The sequence below is a fragment of the Vanessa cardui genome, chromosome 18 (genome assembly GCF_905220365.1).
Source record: "Vanessa cardui chromosome 18, ilVanCard2.1, whole genome shotgun sequence".
Taxonomy (NCBI): domain Eukaryota; kingdom Metazoa; phylum Arthropoda; class Insecta; order Lepidoptera; family Nymphalidae; genus Vanessa; species Vanessa cardui.
This window is the reverse complement of record NC_061140.1, coordinates 2,307,620-2,331,349: the sequence shown is the minus strand read 5'-3', so window position 1 is coordinate 2,331,349 and position 23,730 is coordinate 2,307,620. Positions and strand designations below refer to the sequence as shown.

The following is a 23,730-nucleotide window of genomic DNA, read 5'->3' as shown; positions in this document are numbered from 1 at the left end:
TGTATCTTTGATGCATCTGTACTTACGAGTACATCACTAGCTTTGCCTTTATTATGTTAGAAATACTTCTTGGTATAGTTACATTAATATTATAATTATACATTTAATAAACTCATATTATTTTTGGTAGTGTATTCGATTTCATAAAACTATAATGGATTTTAAAACGTCATTCATATGGCTTTAAAAAATGATGCAAGATGATTTCCCGCGCAAAAAATAAAAAAAAAAACAAAATAGAGTCGCGCATGGAATAACAATAGATTATTAATTGGATTTTTAACTTCAGAACTAAAATATTTTATAAAAAATAAAACAAATAATAAATAAATATTTTCTACTGGAGGATTCATTATATAGAAGATGCAAATAGTGAAGAACATTATGGAAGTTTAAAAAAAGAACTAGTCGTATATATGTGGATCAATTTCGGTCTCGCCTTCCATACTTATTTAGGTTAGGATCGTCAATAGCCCGCAGGTTCAACCTTAAGGCCTTGGGCTTCTTTCGTCCCCAGAAAAGGCTTTTGTCTGCCCCAGGTTGATTTCCGAAGGAATATTTATTGTTGAAATTTTTTCGATTTTGCAAATATAAATAAATTTATATCTAAAACTCATCTTAGGTAGACAACTAATAAATATACTTCCAAAATGTGTGGTACCCGCACTAGACTAGCGTGGTGTACTCTTTACTCGGTGATACTTTTTACTTGATGCTTTTTGCTAGCCCGTCTGGGTAGGTACCACCCACTCATCAGATATTCTTCCGCCAAACCATAGTAACTGGTATTGTTGTCTTGCGGCTAAAAGGGTGAGTGAGCCAATGTAACTAGAGGAACAATGGACATAACATCTTAGTTCCCAAGGTTGGTGGCGCATTGGCGATGAAAGGTATGATTAATGTTTCTTACAGCGTCATTGTCTATGAGCGGTGATGACCACTTACCATCAGTCAGGCCAATATGCTCGTCCGCCAACCAATGGCATAAAAAAGCTGATCCAAAACTTCTTCTCCAATTGATAAGTCCTAAGTGGTATATTACCGTTACTTTGTAATATAATATAATGAACACACTCTTCACCATGTAATAGTGCTGTATTGTATTTCCGAAAGTATTTTTATCAATTTAATTAAATGCTCTCACTTTGTTTATAAAATAAAACCTTTTGTTTCTGTACGAAGAATTCGAGATATGCTCTTCTGAATAATTTGAAAGATAAAATAAATTAAATATAAACTAGTGTTGAACATTGTTTCGTTGATAAAAGTAAAATTCAATTTAAGTATTTTAAAACAATATTAATATTTAATTTTATTGGGTATAATTTTTTGAATAAAGAATTATATTTTTTTTACTTTTATTTGTTCCCGTAGATGCACAGATTATTCGCCAGTATCAAGTGCGTTAAATTAAAAGTTCGATTTGACGTTAGCTTAGATTTAGCGTTTTTTTAGCTGTCATTAAACAGCTAAAAAAAAAACAAAGTGGCGTTTATATTGACATTTGAAAATCGTAGAACTATCGATAAATTCGAAAGTCAGAAAATAATTGGTTATTGTATAATTTATAGGAACAAAGATATAACATCAATTGTACGTGTCCGATCGGTAATATTTTAAACTGATGGCACGATAAACTGGTACGGGCGCCGATTATCCAATACATCTTAAATTATGTTCTAGTTGAGGAATACTATGCACGCGGGCAGTGTTATGCAGTTGATTGACAAGAATCTATTTTTTTTTATTTTCCTTTTGTTGACAAAGATTTGATCATACGGTCAAATTATATTATAAAATAAAAATGACAATATTCGGGATAATCTTTGGAAGTGTTTACAGCAGAAATAAATAAAGGAATTAAATATACATAGGTATTGGGAAATAATAAATGTAATAATTAGTTAAATTATGGTTTATATTATTTATTTTTTGTACAAAATACAGAGTACATACACCAAAAATCTTATTATTTTAATTATACGTGAAATAGCTAGACAGTTTGGAATCATATCTTTCACGAGTCTCGTGAACAAGACATTCGTAGACAATGTCGAAATATCGAGCTCCACCGAACAAAAAAAAAATGGTAAATATCCCGTAATTAATAACTTTAATAATAAAAATATTAGTCATATCTTTGCATTTTAACAACTATGAACTAAATAAAATATGGTAAACTTGTAAACTAATTACAACACATAGTAACAAGGATCTTTATATATTCAATACAAGTTCGCGCCTTTTGTGGTAATACATGTATCCCGTGACTCAAACCTATAAGTATCATAAAACCTACCTCGATTGAAATAATATAGGAAAATTGTGGTGTTTCGCTATGAGCTATTGAAGTACATATCGTTAAACAATTCCACACTGTTGAAGTAATGACAGTCCGCTGGGAATGACTATTATTGTAGGTATTTCATAGGTTACTACCTAATATGTTGATAGATTATGATTCACATAATTATAACAGTAGAGGTCAAGGTTGGTTTCGTAACACACAAATCGCAAGTTCAATTGTTCTAGTTTAGTTCAAAAGTCAATAAATTGTATTGCGCCTCTTTTAGATAACATTATAGTTTTATCAAACTAAGTCATCATTTAAAATAAGTATCTTTTTATCACAGAAATTGGGATTGTTTATGTAATAATCGTTAATAATCGTTAAAAGTGATTTTTCTTTTCTGTTTGTGCCAAAAATGCACAGATTATTTTGCCAATGTCTCGTGCGATGGAAAAAATACTATAGATTGATTGGTACGATTGAGATTACACGCTCAATTTATTTTGAAGACATTATAATATAAACGTCGTATATGGGAGCGTCGCAGTTCGGGGCAGGAGTACACTATTATAAAATACTGTAAAATAAAGGAAAAAGAGAAACGTAAAATGTCAGAAACTTACATGCGACATTGACTATTATAGTCGTAACATTTAAAGGGCATACGTATTAAAATAGCGTATCAATGTAAATTCACATTTCACGAATGAGGTACGAAGTTAGTTCTTACAAAAAAGCACTACTAACTACAAAGTTTTCGTATTGCGGTACTGTGATGTTTATTTACATTTTTTTATATTACCGAATGTCAAATATCTTATTTAGAAAAAAATGTTTATTGTCTATGTATATATATGAATGTTATTTCCATTCCCGAATGAAACTATTCTTTTGTAGATCACTGATAACCTTTCGGCTTTGCTGGCGACCGGCGTACTATTTATGACTATCCATTCATTTTAAATTTATCTTCTACAATGGCTGAATGAGTAATGCTTCTAGCAGATCCATGTGCAAGTAATGTCAGGATTTATAATTGTCAGTCTCATAAAGTGGTATTAATATCAACTTAATATTTTTACATAAATTAGGATCATAAGTTGAACATTTTAAAGGTTCGCTTATATCAAACACTTTTGGGCATTATTCGCCTGGCAACACTGACCAGAGGTTTATCCAACTCGCATATAATTGGAACATCTGAATCTGGAATATTGCTCAATTGTTTAATCTTAAGTATTGTTTTTTGTAAAACGTGAGATAGCTGTAAATAATTGTATTCATCTTCGAAATTCGAAATCAGCATAGAACATACTATTTTCTATTTTAATTTTAAATTCTACTGAACTTAAATTAACAAAAAACCTTCAAGTACGAAGTCACACCTACAAGAACAATCTTGTCCATCAAGACACATTTCTTGGTATTGTCGTGAACATAACTGACAAGTACAGTCCACAATTAAGTTACATAAATTTTACTTTAATCATAGGAAAATGAGAAGAGACAAAATATTGATACGATTATAATTATGTCCTCCTGACCGATTTCTGTCATACCTACATTCTCAATTTCTCTCTTCATTGCCCTGCTCTTTTACCAAACTATTTGGGATCGTTGCTGTATATCCATTCCCGAAGGAGGCTTGGTGCTTCTGTTAGCGTTGCTTGTGTGATACATTCGAGCCCTATCGCGCATTCTATTCTTACTGCTGTTCTTGCGGCAAATGAATGGAGGCACAATGTTTTCTAACTGACAAGGATGAGTGAGGTAAGGTTAACGCAGTGATGAAATATTATGTTAAATGATAAAAACTCCATATGAGTACCCAAACACAGGTTAGGTTAGGTTTGGAAAAAACTCCATATGAGTACCCAAACAGGTAAAATCTCATTCAAAATTCTCGTAATCCATTTAAGGATACACCAACACAAAGATGCAGTTATAGCACCAACTATGAGCAATAAGTAACCTTACCTATTCAGCTTTGCATTATTGAATTGTAAATCCCTAATTTTTTTTCTAAAAATGTTTTGGACTTCTCGATATGAAGTCCGAAAATTCTTGATAAGATGATATCAAAGAGCATAACATTATTTAGTGATTAATATAACTTTTATCGCTGGGTATATAAAAAGGTCCTTATAATCGATTTCGGCAGCCATTCTTCAAAGACAATTAGACATTTGCACAGGACTTATTATTAAGCACAAGTGTGTGAATACAAATGAATTTCATATTCCAATGAAACAAAAAATCTGAAAGAAGCACATAGAGTTCAAGTATAGCACCAACTGCCCTTTTTCCCTTACAATTTGCAGAACCAAAACCCAGAAAATTCCAACCAAATCTATTTTAATGGTTTGGTCCCATATACTCAAGATCTATAGCTTCATTATCCAACCACTAAACAAATGAAGCACATAAACAATTAGGTACTAAATGCTCACGTATTACTTGAATATTAATATATTTTCCCTTAATTAGTCACCAGTATAAATCCCATTTAAATGTTACATTTTATACCAGTTATTTGATTACTAGTCAAATGTTGCGTTGTGTTCATGACGATTAATGAATTAATTATAAATTTATGAAACTGTGAATATAAGTTGTTTTATATAATGGTACATGAAAATACGTTGTTTCGTGCAAGTGTTGAAGGTTTTAAAAGGATCACAATGCCTCGTTCAAGTGTGCAGGTAACGTTTAATATTTTAAAGCGAGTTTTATTAACTCCATAAGAAATCATGTTAGGTTGGCTTTTGGGCAATGACCTTAATCCCTTCTTGAAGGTTTTTAGTTTAAAACAGGCTACTTCAAGGCGAATTGTATAAATAAGTGGCAGATTTTCATACAACCTATTTTCGACTATCTAGATATATTCGCAAATTATACTATAACTGTTGCACATCATGCAACTTTTATATAACAAAAATGTTATTTTTTAGTTTTAAGATTGGGTGCAATAAAGAATATATAAATAAATAAATAAATAATATAACTTATTAATTCTCTATTAGGTAACATGCGATATTAAGACCATCAAATATATTCTAAAACAAAAGCCAATATTACTCCTTCTTACATCATCTATCTACCATCGAAAGTCCTGTCAAAATTGATCTAGTCGTTCTCGTGATTAGCTGGAACAAACAGATAGATAAACAAATATTGTAAAAAATGTTGTTTGGTAGTGTACCGTGTATATATTTAGTTAAAAGAGGTTCTACTAATATTATTAATCGACACTCGAATTTTATTATATGTATAGAATATGTTTTCCTTGTCCTTTGAAAACAATATAAATGATGAACAAAATAAAGCATTAAAACTTTACAAAACGAGTATATAATACTTATATGACATATGTATAGTTCATGAGATAATACGTACTACTTATTATTTAGTTGCGTTTTGTTGTTGTTTTTTTTTATTATTTTTTCTTCTATCAAACACTGTAGAATTGCTAACATTTATACGTATCACGGTCAAATAGAGATGATATGAGTACATGATTATATACTCCGGTTCAGAATGTAGATACTACCAAGAACAACTGACAACGAAATCTTTTTCCATATGAAATACATAATATACAATCAGCTTTATACCAAACATATATTCGGATAAAAAACTAAAATTTATGATGATAAACAGAATATTTTATCGCCTTCAATTTTTTATTGATTTGTATATTCCACTAACATTTACAAATATACCAAGAATTCGTAGACGTATCTTTGAGTCATTGTTAATACATTTCTGTCACGTTTGACTGATAACGCGCAAAAACATATACAAATACGTTTCATTAAATAAAATATTATATTAAATCTCATAGCAAATCACTAGACGTTGTGTGATGATAACAGGAGAACATATAGATTACTTGTGCAAAAACATATTGTGTTTACGTATAAATGGCGAGAGGTCTTCTTGGGAAATAAGGATTTTCCTTGTAGGCAATACTCCAGGATTATTGTTATTTTTTAATGTAAACTCTAACGTTCGAAGATTACGATTTCCTTTATTTCTGACGTAACAATAACAAAATTGTCTACGATTTGTTTAAATAAATAATCTTTTATTAATAGATTTAGATAGCATCGCACAGAACTAAAACAAACGAACCAACTTTATTATCTTGGTGTGCGTGACAACTACGCTTGACACGAGTCTAACGTCATATTTTATTAGTGTGCGTAACACACACTAACAAACGTATTTGGGCAATTGTTGGCCAATATTTTTATCGAATCCTTCTCTGTTTCGACCAGCATATAAATATTCAAAGTACAACAACAACAAACATCAACAACTGTAAATATCCCACTGCTGGGCTAAGGCATCTTTTTCCTTTGAGGAGAAAGTTTGGAAGATATTCCATCACGCTGTTCCAATACGCGTTCGTGGAAAACACATGTGGCAGATTTTTTATGAAATTAGACACTGGTTTCCTTACGATGTTTTCGTTTACCGTCTAGCACGGGATGAATTATAAACACAAATTAAGCACATGAATATTCAGTGGTGCTCGCGTTCTAACCACTGGCCATCTCGGCTTAATTAGTAAAGCATCAAAATTAATAAATACATTACAAATCTGTTTTCAATACTTATACGAATACTTTTTACTAATCTTTGCAAATTTCCAATATGGCCGCGCATGGCTGTCGTGATTTTAGGCTGACATATACCTTTTGACAAACAATTTATTTTTTTATGAATTAGAAAGGAATTAAACATTCTAAATATTTATTTATTGATTCGAAATCTTGACATAAACAACTTACGCTTTTTTATTTTTTTCGAAATTCCAACTAAATCCTGGCGCTACACTACACTGATATCTCAAGATAAGATACGAATAATTACATTAATATTATATTAGTCACAATTGATTCAGTCTGTTGCAATCGATTCTAAATATATGACATATGTCATTGAATTATTACAAAGAAATATTTCGTCGCGTTATTTTTTTTTTCATTTGTGTGTGTCTTCAAGATTATAAGTGAATATGCAATCATACGGATCAATGCAGGTAATGTACTTATGTTTTGAATGACATGACTTCTATAGCAATGTTATTGACCTTAAAATTTTTGCTAAATCACTACATATTATAAACAAAGTAGCTTTCTCTGTCCCTATATCCCTATGTATGCTTAAATCTTTAAAATTACGCAATGGATTTTGATTTATATTTTTTAATGGATAAAGTGATTCGAGAGAAAGGTTTTTGCGTAAGACACGGACAATATAGTAAAGAAACACTGATAATTTCAGAAATTTGTAATGTAATTTCGAAAATAAACAAATTCTGTAGTATATTTAGTATTAGTATTGCACCCGCGCGAAGCCGGGTCGGGTCGCTAGTAGGGGAATAACTTATTTCGATTCATATAATGGCGGTACTTCACTTGGTACAGTTTCGTCATTACATCTCGTTTTTGCCAAATTTACGCGAATACGACACGAATTTGTAGAAAAACATTTAAATACACACTTGTTAAATAACGCTAATAATATTTCTACACTTACGTCTTTTTAGTTGCACGACGAATATATTTCAATTATGGAATCATAAAAAGTAAAAAAATCAATTAAATTGAACGCGAGTCTTGGTCCGTTTCGCTTTTGAATCCGAAATTAATAGAATAAAACAAAATGAACACTTCAATAATAATACATACAGTTCTACTTCTACTTTCAATACTTTAACACAAATAATATACTGCCGTGAGCCAATGTCTACTATCTTCAGGGGTTCTAGGGATAATTCCACCCTCGCTAAATGGTATGCATTAAATTGCAAATCCTAAAAATATAGAACTACAGAAACCTTATAATTTAATAAGCAATGTATGTATATTGCGTAGCCAATTATATAATTATATTATATACTAAAAAATATCATCAACATCACATACATTACTCTGATCCTAATGTATGTAGCTAAAGCTCTTCTGTTACGAAAAATCAGAAGACACGACAGTACCGCAGACACCCCGACCCAAGACAACATAGAAAACTAATTAACTTTTTCTACATCGACTCAGCCGGGAATAGAACCCGGGACTTGGGAGTGACGTACCCATGAAAACCAGCGTTCACGCTACTCGACCACAGAGGTGGTTCAGTAGTTTTTTCAGCTAGGAGTTATTAAAAGATTGTTTCTTAAAAAAATTTTACGTATCTCTAAATTTCAATTAAAACTAAGTATATACAAGTTATAAATCTATCTGGTTGTTTAATTGAGTGAATCTTGAAGATTTCGATCCCCTGTTACGATCTTTAATATAAAATACAACAAAATGTCTGCCATTAGACGTTAAGTGCTTTAAGGTCAATGGTCCTTTAAGGGCGCGTAGGACATTCAGCCAAGGTCAGCCTAACCTTGCGACCTTAGCGATCGATGTCAGGAGTTAGATAATATCTTTGAATTGAATTGGATAACCTTGTTGGGTAATAGTTTTAAATAGAAATTAGATTTTTAGTATATTCGTTATGTTAACAAGATTACTATTTTAATTGAACATAATATACTAATCGATCATGTGGCTTTACCCGTCCGTAATTAAAAAAAAACCATTTTACCCCCTTAGGGGTAAAGTTAAGTAAAATCGGTTCATAATGGCATTTTCAAGTTTGTTGGTGTTATAGTTTCTGAGAGATTTCGTGAATAACAAATAGATTCTACTCGTTTTTATATATGTAGATTACATTTAAGCAATACATGGTAATGGTATGGTATGGTAAATATTATTTGACTAAGCATTCACAATTAACATATTAACTTCGTATGGTTCAAATAGAGTTGAGTTGAGTGAGTTACTCTATAAACCGGTGAATCAGTGTTGATTAAATTAAAGTAGTAAACAAGTTTAAGCACTATGGACGGACATAAGTTACTTTTACCCTTCAAGGGGGTAAAATTGTAGATGAAAGGTTGTATGCAACTTATAAAATGATTTCTAATAATTTAATTCAACGAATAAAATAAATATACATAATCTATTTGTATATTTACAACTAGCTTCAAATGTTTCGACAAAATAATTTAATACCTACATACTTCCAACTTATTTGTGAGAAAGACGATATTGCTTTCTCTTTCTTTCTTACTAAACGTTTAAGTCGTTTAGTGTTGTGAAATTGGATATAGTTTAGAAATTGTAAAAAATGTGGAAATGGGAAACAGTATTGCACTATTATTTGCTATCTGATAATAATTTTTATATTAAAATGATTGTTTATTTATATTATTTATTAGACTTTACTAATCTGATACTGATGTTTACTAATAATATGTTTTCTTCACAGCGAAGAGATCACGAGTCGCAGATTCTGAAACAGAAAAACTGTAGCAATTTACACTGGCTGTGGTGGACGTTTGGTGTGGATGTGCCTTTATTTCTATTAGGTGAGTCTGTTTAAACTTTAGTATCTCAGAACATAATTTTAAAAAATAAAAATATACAGCCGTATTAAAACTTTTTATAAATAAAATAATCTATATTAATATTATAAATGTGAATGTAATTCAAGTAAGGACATAGGCTACGTCTTTTGTCTAACACATGACAACCATCCCCCTAAAACGCGAGCTAAGCAGTCGACAACTAGTGCAAAATAAATATACAAATGCAATTTTATGCGACTAAGTTATCTTTTCAATCGTAAATGTCTTAGTAAGTCTGTGTGTTTGATCTCTATGCGTTTTTTAATCACTCACCCGATTGTGATGAAACTTTGTTGATGTTACTGCGTATATCCGCAAACCTGGCCCGTTTAATGTATAAATATAAAATATTAATCTTTTATGTAATACCGTGCGAAGCCGGGACTGGTAGGTAGGTGAAAATAAATATTACTTAGATTTTTTTTCTTATGTTTTTGAGTCATAGGTAAACCTTTTAATATGTTAATATTTAAGATGAGTTAATAGATTGAGTTCTCAAGCAAGCCATTAACATCTAGTTCGAAATAAAAAACGATAACGGTTTTATTACCATAAAGGTTCTAGCTGTGTCGAAAAAAGATTTAAGTTGTACCGGTTATAATAAAACGGTGTTATGATACAGATAAAAAATACTGTTTTAAATATTACACTTCTATATGTAGGTTTTATATTTAATCATAATTATATCTGATAATTTAAGGCGGGAAATAAGTTTTGAAATTAAGTCGAATGGATACTTTAAATTAAGTTATTAACTTAAAGTAAATAAGTGCAATGAATCTACGTTGTTTTTATTGATGAAGCATTTTTTAATATACTCTATTTTTTATTATATTTTAGTATTACTCTTAAATATAGACCAGACATTTTAGCCCGTTTTTTTATAAAATGATTTTGAATTACACGGTACTAAAATATTTTTATATTGTTTGTCATGAAAAATAAAACAGACTATTCTCATTTTGTCATGTAATTCGTAACATAAACGATCCAAAACGTATTATAGATCATTAAAGTATAGCTGCATAATTTTTAAAGATAAAAAACGTTATGGTACACATGTGTGGACCCCACCGTGACGCATGTGGCACAATGCACGCAATCGCAGTCATTATAAAAAAAAAGTTTAATAAAAAAATGCAGTGTGAACGAACTCATGCAATATGACAATTATTTAAAATTTAGAATACATTTTTTTTTAAATCAATGTTAATCGAACGCTTATACAAAACCAGTACTACTTTTCAACCGACTTCAAAAAGGAGGGGGTTATCAATTCGTCTGTATTTTTTAATTGTCAATTTGTTCATTTTAAGTATTAATCTGTATTATTATATACGAAATAAATGTATTTCAATTTTTTATCTGAATTAAAGGGAAAACTATAGACACAGTGAAATTAGTACTACATTATTGTAATGTAAATTAGCCATTACTTAGTATACTATCTCATACTTTTACAGACAACTCTTCAATAATCTACAAATAGCAAAACAGGTAGATAGCTATCGAGATATGACATTTCATACGTTTTTTTTTTGAAGAATTATAAAATGTTATTGATACGAATTTTTAAGATCTACACTGTTTTCCATATAATCTGTTAGTACATTAAAAAAATGTCGTCTAATTTCAATGACATTCTGTTATGTGAGTATCTAATTACCCGCTTTGGGAGAAGAGGCCTAAGGTCCAGTAGGGGGAAATTGATTGGCTGTTTTTCCTAAAAAAAAACATACAGATTCGAAGTTACTTATGTTTAGGATTCAAATATCGAAGCTTCTTTATGACTTTATATTTCATTCCCGCCTTGTAATTATGACTCGGAATAATAAATCGATTAAGATAACCTATTTATAAATATCGATTAGCCTCAATGTTTTCGGTGCCTACTCCGACGGATTTTAATTATAACATGCGTCTATGAATATAAATAAAAGAAAAAAAAACAAGATACCTTAAGTTTTGTCTATGGTATTTCAAAATAATTCACTTTTGTTATTTATTATTAAAAACTAAACGTTTATTTTGATAAACTGCTAATTGAAAATTAGTCTTGGTATAAAACTACAAAACAGTCGACATTGATATGCCTCGTGTTGAGTAGCGCCATCTATCGTCGAGTAGCAGACACTGTTAAAACAATTATACTGTAATGAATGAAATTTGTAAATATTGCTTATTAAAAATGGCAAAACGAATACAATAGTAAAATTTGTAATTAAAGTAAAAGCCAGTAAATTATATTAATTTTAATCATGATGTTGGTATTAAGTGTGGTAAAGGCGAACATACACAAAAGCGTCCCCCTTCCACCTTTTCAATGATAATGCTTTTAAATACCAATTCCATTCCATTCCAATCAATTGTGTATTAAATGAGACTGATCAATATTAGCTTTAAAACCCAGATCGGCAACCCTACTTGCTTGGTTAAAATAAATAATTAAAAAAAAAAACAAATCATTATTTGTTACATGACTTTTATAATTTATATACGAAGTTCATAATTGCCTAATTGTTGTTGTTGATTATTTTTTAGTATGTCGAACAAATTTGAAATTCAATGCCTAATCGACCTGATTATATTATAAGGGGATACGGTATTTGTCTCACTAGTATAGCAGAGTTAGGTTATGAGGATCAAGGTCATATATATAATTTCTATTTTCGTTAGTAAGCCTATCATTATTTGTACATTTTCGATCCTCTACTATTTCTTACGGTACTTTACACACAAGTATACTTTAATGCTTTCATTTGAAATCAGAATGATAAGCAGCCTTTACCTTTTAAAAAGTTATGTAATGTCAAATTTTGACATTTCAAAAACGTCAAAAGAGTTTGAAGTCGTTCTTAGCGAATATCTCGTCAATTTATGCAAGATTTTTTTGTTTTTTATTACAAATAAAATAAATACATAAGCGTTTGCTTCCACATAACATTGTATGATACAATAACAAACAAACGCATCCTATGACATGACGCAATACTTAACAGAAAATTGTCTTATCCGCCACGTTGAAATCCACGTGTATACGGAAGGCGACATTACTGGCTTTTATAGCATTGTAACACTTATATCCTTTATACTAAGATCCACATGTTCCAGAAGGGTCCAGTGTACGTCGCATTGCTCAATTCTATCCTCTTGCAATCAGCTATTCTATTTGTTGTTGAAACTTTGAACCTAAGAGCGATACAGTTCCAGGCCAATTGACTTCCATTTTCAAGTGTCGTTTAAAAAAAGCAACTGTATACTGTTATTATTATGTTAACGTATGATATGTTACGTTATAATTCTATTTTTTTATCGGTAGACTGGTTTGCCAAAATTACCACTAATCTTGATTAATATTTATCACTGGCAACACTTTGCGACGCCATTTTGATAAATATTTATTTAAGTTGGCGCAGAAATTATGTTACAGTATTGAAATAAATGTAAACTTCCGGTTCCGGAAAGTAAATAGAACCAATAAGAAAAGTAGTATTACTTCATTAGTTACTGTTTAATTCCACAACTCTAAAACCTACGAATACTGGATACAAAATGGATTTTGCAGTAGATACATCCTTTCCTCCAAGGTGATCCTATAATTCACTTTAGACGTTAGAACTATAAACTCACAAATAAAAAGCTAATAAGTATATCGCATATTTTAATTCACGTTCGAATACAGCAAAAAAATTATCCAAACCATTCTAAAAACTATCTTACATTAAATTATAATCGAATTGGATAGTTCCAATTTTTTAAGGTGATTCAAAAGAGATTACTTTACCGACCATTGCGAGCGTAAACCCATCCAACCACTGAATTTTTTTGTTTATAATTTGTGTTTGCAATTCATTTCATAGTCTGCATGTGTCTAATTTTAATGAAATTGTGTGTCAAGTGTTTCATAATATTAAATACACCAGTAGAAAGTATAGTATTTATTTATTGTTAGTTTTACTTTTATATTATTGCCCTGAAATTTACAAATCGAATTTTTTACAATGATTTTTAAATGTCGTTCCATGCGCGACTCTCTCTTGTTTTTTAAATAATCCGTTTGCGCGGGAAAACATCTTGTATTATTTTATACAGCCATATAGCATAAATAAATATTTCTAACAATAAGTTCATTAAAATTTTCTCAAAAAGACAGAGGAACCCTTAGCTCTACGTAGGCCATTTACTTTATTTGTTGAATTTCATATAATTTTTGATTATATAAAGAGCAACATCAGTTATCATAGACAAGACAAGATACTATAATGATAAATTCATTACCTACGCTCTTAGGACATCTAGTTCTATAATTTGCAATAACATCTACAAATTACTCATTGCGAATAACTTTAATAAGTATTAACCTATTTGCTCATAAACCGCTGTGGCGCCATCTTTAATTAAATCTACAGAATTTGAATACCTTTAACAGAGATAACTTTACTAGTCCATTGATATTTATAGAATGATATGAAAGATCTTCCTATGCCGCCCAGCTTATTATGGTTACAATAATTATTTTATATAATCGTTTCAATTTAGATTAAATTGTGAGCCATTTTAATCCAAATTGTGTGTGTCTTAAAGAAGATCTACGAAATGGTTTCCTAATGTTGAATCTTATTTAATGTAACTCATATTAAAATTACTAAATAATTTGAGAATAAGCAGCGTTCTAGTTAAAAATGATCTAATATTAAAAAACAATAACGATTTTTACGAAACTAGATTGTGTTGCCACACTCAATAAATGGATGAGCAAAATAAAGAAAAGCTATTTATATAAAATAATTGTATACCGTTATTATATTGTCTTACCTTAATTGCCCCCTACATGTCCGGGGCATTAATAAACTGACTGCAACGAGCATTCAGTTAGATTATTATGCAACATCCTCATTCCTCATCCGTTCACGAACATCTTAGCTACCCAAGTTATGCTTACGTTAAGATCTACTACAAATGTTTCACGTCTAGAAGATAATTTTATCAGGGCGAGTTTCGTAGAACTTAAAAAACTCTTTCTTAAAGAGTAAAAAACCTATTCAAATCTTCGATGAGCGGGATATTACTCAAAAAATAAACACGCATCCAATATGTTATATTCCTTTTTTATTTCGATGCGTTTAAAATCTATATTAATGTCGTTGATGCAAAGTAACTCCTGAACCGATTTTGTTGAAAATTGATGTGAAGACAGCTAGAGCCTACTTTTTAAAATTAATGAGATGTTATATCCCTTGTGTCTGTAGTTTTACTCTTGTAACCCTGATCAGCTGGTGATACCTACCCGGACGAACTCACACCAACAACCAACCAAGTCCTAGCACCAAGTTGGTAATAATATAACTTAATTTTTAATACATTTAAAAAAATAAGTATTTATTTCTTGCAAAAATTATTACGTCGTAAATTTCGATCTCGAAGCCATTACGCAATTGTACCATCCTGTCACTTCGACATTGACTTTGAACTGAAAATGGCGGAAGCGAGGGTTTGGGCTAATAAATTGGCTAACGATGGCAATGGCCACGCCAATGTCACGCCACGTTGGATGGTCCAAGTGACTTTGGAAAAATCTCCAATTAAATTGGACTTGGTCAGAATAAAGATGTCAATTATTTACGTCACTACAAATTTGTTCTATAAAACAAATTCTTAAGAAGTATTTCTAGAAATTGTTACAAACATTGGCCTAACGATATACCAACGCCAGAATTACCAACTCACCGAGTTGAATTGTCCAATTTAGATAAGAAAGATCTAGAATTAGAATACATCTTTCGCGTTGACAATCACGGATTAAGGATGTTATGCGTGAGTAAACTACAGTTACGTTTGTACGAGCGTACAATTCGTTTCATAATAAATATACAAATGATAGTAGCTCTTTTTTCCAATTATACAATTATGTATAATTAAATCTTTTCCAAACTAATTTTGAGAGAATATTTTAAACAATAAATTGACTTGACGAATGATAATGTCATCAAATAAATCTTTTTGGAACTTATTTCTAATCTCAGTATTTGGCCAGTGAGGGCAAAATATTTTATAAGCATAGATTTTTACTAATAGTAATATAATTTGGAATACCACTTTGATTTAGGTACAGTTTAAACTATGGTTTGGAACGCGTTTAATGCAGGATTTTATCTACATACACAAAGGTAATAAAGATCTATAAACATAAGTAAACAATTAAAAGTAAGGCAAAAAATATCCCAATGTTTTCACAGATGAAATTTAAACAACAATAACTTTAAGAAATTAATATGCATTAAATTTATAAAAAAGAGTAAAAATACCAACTTTATTAATTATTAAAATAAAGTTATCTTTAGAAACCAAAGAAAAGAAAAATATGTTATCTTTGAAATAAATTCAGGAGAACTCACGCATGGAGGTTTAATTGCGCGGCAAAGATTTCTGAATAACATTGTGTGTATTTTTATTCTGTGACCATACGTTATGGGAATAAAACAAAGCAAAGATCATATCTTCGTAAATGCTGCGAAAGATTCGTGAAAGTTTATTTAAAACTAGCTGTGCCCGCAACCCTGTACACGTTTGAATATAACAAAAAAAAAAATTGTTGTAGCCTAAGTTACTCCTTATTATATCAGTTATCTGCCAGTGAAAGTCCCGTCAAAATCGGTTCCAGAGATTAGCCGGAACAAAGAGACTGACAGACAGACAAAAATTGTAAAAAATGTTATTTGAACTATGTATGTACCGTGTATACATACATATGCATTGAGTAAAAAAGGACTATTTTAATATTACAAACAGACATTCCAATTTGGTTGTATGTATAGATGAGATTATTAGCGTTTAAGAAAGTTTAAAACATAGAGAACATTATATACATACATACAGCATATAATAAAGGCACTAAATTTAATGAAAATATTTTTTCAATCAGAAAGCCTCTTTTATACTTATGGTATGTCTAAGTTTAGTTTAAGGAGGTTTTTCTCTAACTTATTGGCGCGTTATAAAAAATATATAAGAGCTCGAGATTCGAGATTCCTTGAGATGTGTATAAGTGCTATGAAAACTACTTAATTAAGTTGTTCGTATAACCGTGAAACCTGGCGCATGTAATAAGTGGTTGTCGACCACGTCATCGCTCGCATTTTAAGGGTTGACTGTTAGGTATTAGGTATAAAAAGAAATGTATGTCTTATTAGCGTTCAAGCTAGTTCTACACCAAATTTTATAGTCGTAGTTTGCCGTGAAAACGTAACAGAAAGTCTGACAGATAGATAGACAATTCCTTTCACATTCATAATATTCTTATAGCTTCGCTGATGATGCGTCCATTCTCAGATACGGCAAAATAATAGGCATATTGTTGTAGCAAACAAATACGCAAAAATGAGTACTTATTCTAAGTTCCCACTATCATAATTCCATGGGCCATCCGACACAGCCATAAATACATCAGGTGCAGAACTAAAATGACTTACGTGCCTTCCAAACGAGTATCTAAAAACCACCAAATACGGCTGCTACTAATAGCTTCTAATTATTAAAAAGATGAATGACTTTTCTTATCCGAGATTTCAATTTCAAACATCATACATAGAATTATTTAAATAAGGTTGGCTTATATTCTGTACAAATATTCTATAAGAAGAAACTCGAAACTCACTGTAGAATTCGAGCGTGAAATGTCAGAATACAACATTGAACATAATAGCTAATTATAAGATAACTAATTTTAATAACCTCACTAATAAATACAAATAAAATAATGACAATATATAGTCGTCATATACAAATTTAAAATAGTTATACAAATTTAAAATAGTCTCTCCTGGTTCGTACCCGACGCAAAGCCCTCGCCCATAATGCAGGCTGCATTTCTACGCTGTACGGCAATGGAGAACCTCTGCGCCAGGTAGGACCCGGAGTGACTGTCGACTGTCTGTAATTATAAGATTGGTAGGTTTTGTAGCAAGTCGTTCGTCAATATTTCACAAGTAAGATACGGAAAATATTATGGTGATCGTCTCTTAAATTAATAAGATGTTTGATAATAATTGACGTTTTTGTTGACAGTCGTAATTTTGGTGGGTCTCTTCGAGTTTGGAGTGATCCCTCACTACAAGAGCGGCTTCTACTGCAATGATCCAGCACTCTCATTTCCATTCAAAGGCGACACGGTTAAAATGGAAGTCATTATGTCTACGGTTATTCTACTGCCGTTTGTACTGGTAAGTTTCAATTCAAAATCAAAATATTCTTTATTTAAATAGGCTCAAAAAGTACTTTTAAATCGTCAAGTTACAGTATTGAACTATATGGAAAGCTACCATTGGCTCCGATATATATTCTAACAATCTTGATTGGTTAAACACTTTTAAAGTATATTACTCTAAAAGAGATAATCATGTCAACATTTCTATAAATAAGATTAACGCTAAAGAAACAGTAACAAAAATGAAAGAAAAAATTCAAAAGAGAACCTCTAAGTTCTGCTTAAGAAGACAGAAGATCTTTGGCCACAGCTGTTCTATTTTCAAATTTTATCATATGGTTATCCAAACCTACTGCTCAAGGAGAGACAAGATCTTTGCCCACAGGCTGTTCTATTTTCAAATTTTATCATGTGGTTATCCAAACTCACTGCTCAAGGAGAGACAAAATCTTTGCCAACAGGCTGTTCTATTTTCCTTACCGCCATATATAACATCAATATTTTCTTTCCAGGTATTCATCACAGAGCTAGTACTTTTCGATGCAACATATTCATTCCGTGCCAAATTAGATTTCACTTCCAAGATAACATTCAAATTATATCGAAACTACATCTGCGGTATGTTCTTCAATCTTGGAATTGTGGAGGTTATGAAGGGTATCACGGGAAATCCTAGACCTACGTTCTTTGCCATCTGCGAACCAGACACGGCGAAGACTTGCAATGGGTAATTGTATTTCAAACTACTAATATTATGACTCAGTACTAATAGATACTTAATTAATCTAAAGCCACTTTTCTTTCCCATACTTTAACTTTATCGTTGTACAGAGGTAGTCAGAGTTAGATTAGTTTTCGTTTTCCTACCCTCCAATATTTTTTTTGTATGGCTTTTATTAGTGCCGAAAAGGCACAGATTATTTCGCCAATGTCACGTGCGATACCCTCCAAAGTAAATCATGGATCCCCAGTTTTTCTAGAGGCCCAGTGGTTTATTGTCGGTATGCAGTAGGAGAAAAGTGCGGTACAAATATCAGTATAGGATTACAGATTTACGAACTGGGGTGTATATAATATTAATTTATTTATTTATCGTTTTTACGTTTAATTGGAAAGTTTTATATATAACGACAAGTTGACTGTTTTAGGCACCTTTCATGATACGAAAATGTACGCAATGGCAAAATTTCCTTTTTAACTGCTGCTAGTTCTTTTTTTGATTCGGATTCGGTATTTGATCTTAGAATATTCAGCCACATTTAACGTTAAAGAAAATAGACGATAATGATGACTTATATTTTGTTGCAGTTCCGACTATGTGAGCACATTCGAGTGCACATCGACTCGGTTTTCCAGTTGGTACCAAAGCGACTCCTACCACAGCTTCCCTTCAGGGCATACATCACTCTCATTGTATTGTGGATTCTTTATGGCGGTGAGTGGTTTTTTACCATATTTATATTTACTTTGTTTGTCATTATTGGAAGTGGAGTCCAAACGCAAGGACGACCCAGTCAGTTCTTATTTACTGTACTGCACTAGTCGCCCTCGCCATGCGGGCCCGCAAGATGCTTCTCGCCTCGTTTTAAGGCACCCGGGTTATATGTGTGCTGGTAGAGTTCAATTTCTTCGCGGTACCACAAAGAAAAGAGTTGCCAAATTTCTTCAGCTGTCTGTCTGTCTGTCGCTCTTTCACGACCAAACCGCTTAATTAAGAAAATAATTTGATGAATTTTGGTATGATGCTTCATCTTGAACTCCAAAAAAGTAGAAAAGTAGCCTATGCAAAGGGCATAGGCTACTTTTTTGCCTGAAACATGACAACCAACACCATAAAACACGAGCGAAGCTGCGAGCGACTACTAGTTATAATAAATGCCTCCTTTCACAGTGGTATCTCCAGCGTCGTGCCTTCGACTGGCGACATCGTACAGTTTTCGTCGTTCCTCTCCTACAACTGCTGTGCCTGACCTACGTGGCTGTGTGCTCCCTCACACGGATCACCGACCACCGCCATCACTGGTGGGACGTGCTCACTGGGGCCGTTGTCGGTGCTGTCACATTGCTTTATACCGTAAGTGAATTTACTTATATCTTCTTTTCAACAACAACGGCCTGTAAATTTCCCACAGGTGGACTAAGGCCTCCTCTCCATTTGAGGAGAAGATTTGCAGCATATTCCACCACGCTGTTCCAATGCGGGTTGGTGGAATGCAAATGTGGCAGAATTTATATGAAATTAGACACATGCAGGTTTCCTCGCGATGTTTGATTTCAATGCCGAGCACTTTGAATTATAAATATGTACATATTAAGCACATGAATATTCAGTGATGCCTGCCTGGGTTTGAACCTGCAATCAGCGGTAAGATGCACGCGCCCTAATCACTGGGTTATCTCGGCTCATATATGTATATTTTGGGAATACGTTTTTTTATTGTTAAAAGCAAATGAAGACAAGTACTTATACAGCCAAAGGATGTCTATGTAATAAATTACAAAGATTAACTAGATTTCGTTAACTTTGTTAGTTGACAAACAAGGGGCTCGCTAATTAGATAGCATCGGCTCTAAGTTAATTTAGTCTGATTTACTGGACAAATATTTGACACATTGTTTCGGAGGTCACTGACCCTCTAACAGTATTATTTAGACAAGTTTGATTTAGGAGTTGCAAAAGTTGCAACTTTCTTTTAATCCTTTCTTTTAAAAATGATTAGTAGTAGACTATACTTTTTTTAAGGAGTATCCACTTATGTGATTATGGATAATAATTAAATAAGTAAATATTGGACAACATCATACATTACTCTAATCCAAATGTAAGTAGCTAAAGCACTTGTGTTATGGAAAATTATAAGTAACGACGATACCACAAAAACTCAGACACAAGACAACATAGAAAACTTATGAACTTTTTTTAAATCGACTCGGCCGGGAATCGAACCCGGGACCTCGGAATGGCTTACCCAAGAAAACCGGGGTACACACTACTCGACCATAGAGGTCGTCGATATGCAACAAAAATAAATCCTTGTTTATTATGCAATAATTATTTAATTATTCTGAATAGCTTTTCAAACTATTTTTTAACATAGATAAATAACCATAACTAAGGTATTTATTAATAAAATTAAATAATTATTTTTATTATTTACAGGTACTGGCACTCTGCAATAATTTTAAGACTAAATCTAAGCACACCCAGGACACTTGTATGACAGATAGCCAACATACTGTCCGCACATTAGTGTTCGATGGCCCGCAGCAAATGGCGGTGTCATGAAATTAAAGTCTTTGCTAGGATTAATAAATTAAAAAAAAAGATGTAATAATTGACATATCATAAAATATTATAAATTTTATTTTATCTGTATTGGTGTATATTTTTTAAGTAGATTTTAAAATGGAAGTTTATTTAATCTGTTATGTAGAATACTGATTATATATAACAAATTCATACCTTTGCCTTTGTCAACAGAATATAGTCAAACAAAAAAAACTATTATACACGCTCTTGTTTTTCTGTTACAGGTTACACATTTATCTATATTGAAACTTATTGATTTTAATATTGGTAGGGCTTGAATGCCTACTTATAAATTAACAAGTGCAAGCAAATTTTGATTTCTGTTTTTAAATTTTTAGGATGAGTGTATTACTTATATAGTATATTTTTTTGTATATTACATTATAGATGCCTCAGTTGCCGGTACAATCATTACATAGTATGAAACAAAGTCGCTTATCGCTATCTGACCCTATGTATGTTTAGATCTATAAAATTACGCAACGTATTTTGATGCGATTTTTTTTAAATAGATAGTGTTTCGAAGGGAAGATTTTTGTTTACAATACGTGGACAAAATAGTAAAGAAACACTGATAATTAAGACATTCTCTGCTATATTTAGTAACAGCATTGCACCTGTGCGAAGCTCTAGTACATAATAAGAGTAATTACTGAAAGTTCCGTGGCGTTTTTCGCCTTCATTTCGAAATAATACACATGTAAATAATTGTAATAAATAGTTTTTAAGTATTGTCTGCTTATTTTAAGCTATGCACTAAAAATTCAAACAGAGTAATATTTTTTTATTTTAATATTATGTCAAACTTAAGCGTTTTCATACTTGTGTTTTGTGTCTAGTTTTTTTTTTTTAAATAAGTTATTTCATAGAGCAAAGAAACAATGTCATTCCATTTTGATTGCGTCCATGTAGGTTTTAAGTAAAAAAAGTTACTTAATTATTAACAATAATGTAATTACAGTACACGATGTATGTATATGTTATTTTATATACAATTTAATAAAACAGTATTAAGTTATATTAATAAGGCAAAAACACTTTCATCATAAAAGATTATGTATGAAAGTTTTGTAGTATGAAATTTTTATCTGTATTTTTATGATGTGATTATTATTTTAGATTATTATCGTAAGTCTGAGTTGTAGATTTTTTTTATATAATGTGACATATACGTATTTATATACGTCTATTTATATCTTTTAAATTGTAATAAAATAGTGTATATTTGTAATAGGTCCAGGTCAATTACATATCATAAAAATATATTATTAAAAAGGTTAAAATAGACAATTTAAAATGTGCCTTTGTATGAAGAAAATATATAGTATGATGTAAGTAGTATTGTGTTTGTGTTAATATAATAAAACCATAGAGATTGGTTGAAGTTTTGTATAGGTAAATCAAATTGCGTTTAGGTTATGTTATTTATTGTTATATTAGACTGATATTATGATCGATATAAAATATAATAATAAAAATAGTATAATTAATAAATATAAAAAATAAAATAAGTTCAAATACAATTTTGTTATTAATAATTGTCGTCTATATCCTTACCCAGTCTTGATGAATATTCAAAAAAAGAATTCTAAATTTTCGACTAATATATGAGAACTAAGATGTTAAGTTCCTGTGCCTGTTGTTAAACTGACTCACTCACCCTTTTTGAGTGAGTGGTACCAACTCAAAGAGCTTGCACAAAGCCATGTATCATATCGTTATATATTAGTAAAATTAGACTAACGTGCAATGTGATTGTGCAAAAGATTTAAAAATACACTCAATACACTGTTGAAACAATTTAGCGTTAGAAACGTTACATTCGAAAACGTTGCACTAAGTTTAAGATCAAAATTGTACTCCAATCACGCCCATTAAAGTAGTACAACAGTAACCTTCAAACTTATTTCATAACACATCAAAAGCGGTTGGATATTTGTATCTGATTGATTGACCCCTTCATTCTGGGGGCCTTTAGACAAAGGGCCATAATACCGTATTGCTTCATACACCGTTTATTTCGTTACTCAAATAAGGATGTTGGGTTCGATCCCCGTGTGATGCAACTTGTTAAGACGAATGTATTTATGGTCGTCGTTATCTTTTAAAAAGGATACGCTGATGTCTGATGTAAGATGAAATATAGCAGGTTTGATTCTGAGTGCAGTGACTTCTATCTACTTATTAGGTTTGCACGCGGTTTTGCCCGTGTGATACAATGAACTGACTGCTGTTTTAGTGACGATATATAAGTCCTCAGTATGATGTAAAAGTTCTATGCTGATCAGGTTTCTAGATTTTCAAAAACACACCTGAAAAGAACAGCTAACACACATACCTATATACCTATAAATATATCTTATTTAAAAAATTTCAAACGTGGTTTGATACACAAATAACGTCTCATCGAATTGTTTACTAGGAAACAGATGTTTTGACTAGCAATAGAAGGCTTTTTC

The 23,730-nt window shown here is 31.3% G+C and overlaps 1 protein-coding gene across 3 annotated transcripts in view; it reads left to right on the top strand.

Annotated features, from left to right (window-relative positions):
• The window catches only part of LOC124537471 (phospholipid phosphatase 2-like), a 35,312-nt gene extending 13,956 nt beyond the window's left edge, over window positions 1-21,356 (top strand). The window contains exons 1-7 of one of the 3 annotated variants that reach the window (XM_047114330.1): window positions 4,957-4,992; window positions 9,620-9,719; window positions 17,823-17,977; window positions 18,474-18,688; window positions 19,270-19,396; window positions 19,853-20,035; window positions 21,122-21,356. In XM_047114330.1, the coding sequence (XP_046970286.1) occupies window positions 4,972-4,992; window positions 9,620-9,719; window positions 17,823-17,977; window positions 18,474-18,688; window positions 19,270-19,396; window positions 19,853-20,035; window positions 21,122-21,247 (927 nt within the window). In that variant the 5' untranslated portion in view covers window positions 4,957-4,971 and the 3' untranslated portion in view covers window positions 21,248-21,356. Of the gene's footprint in view, window positions 1-4,956; window positions 4,993-7,189; window positions 7,338-9,619; window positions 9,720-17,822; window positions 17,978-18,473; window positions 18,689-19,269; window positions 19,397-19,852; window positions 20,036-21,121 lie in introns of those variants that run through there. The other 2 variants (XM_047114331.1, XM_047114329.1) reach the window with 2 other exon arrangements.
• Window positions 21,357-23,730: the final 2,374 nt, after the last annotated feature.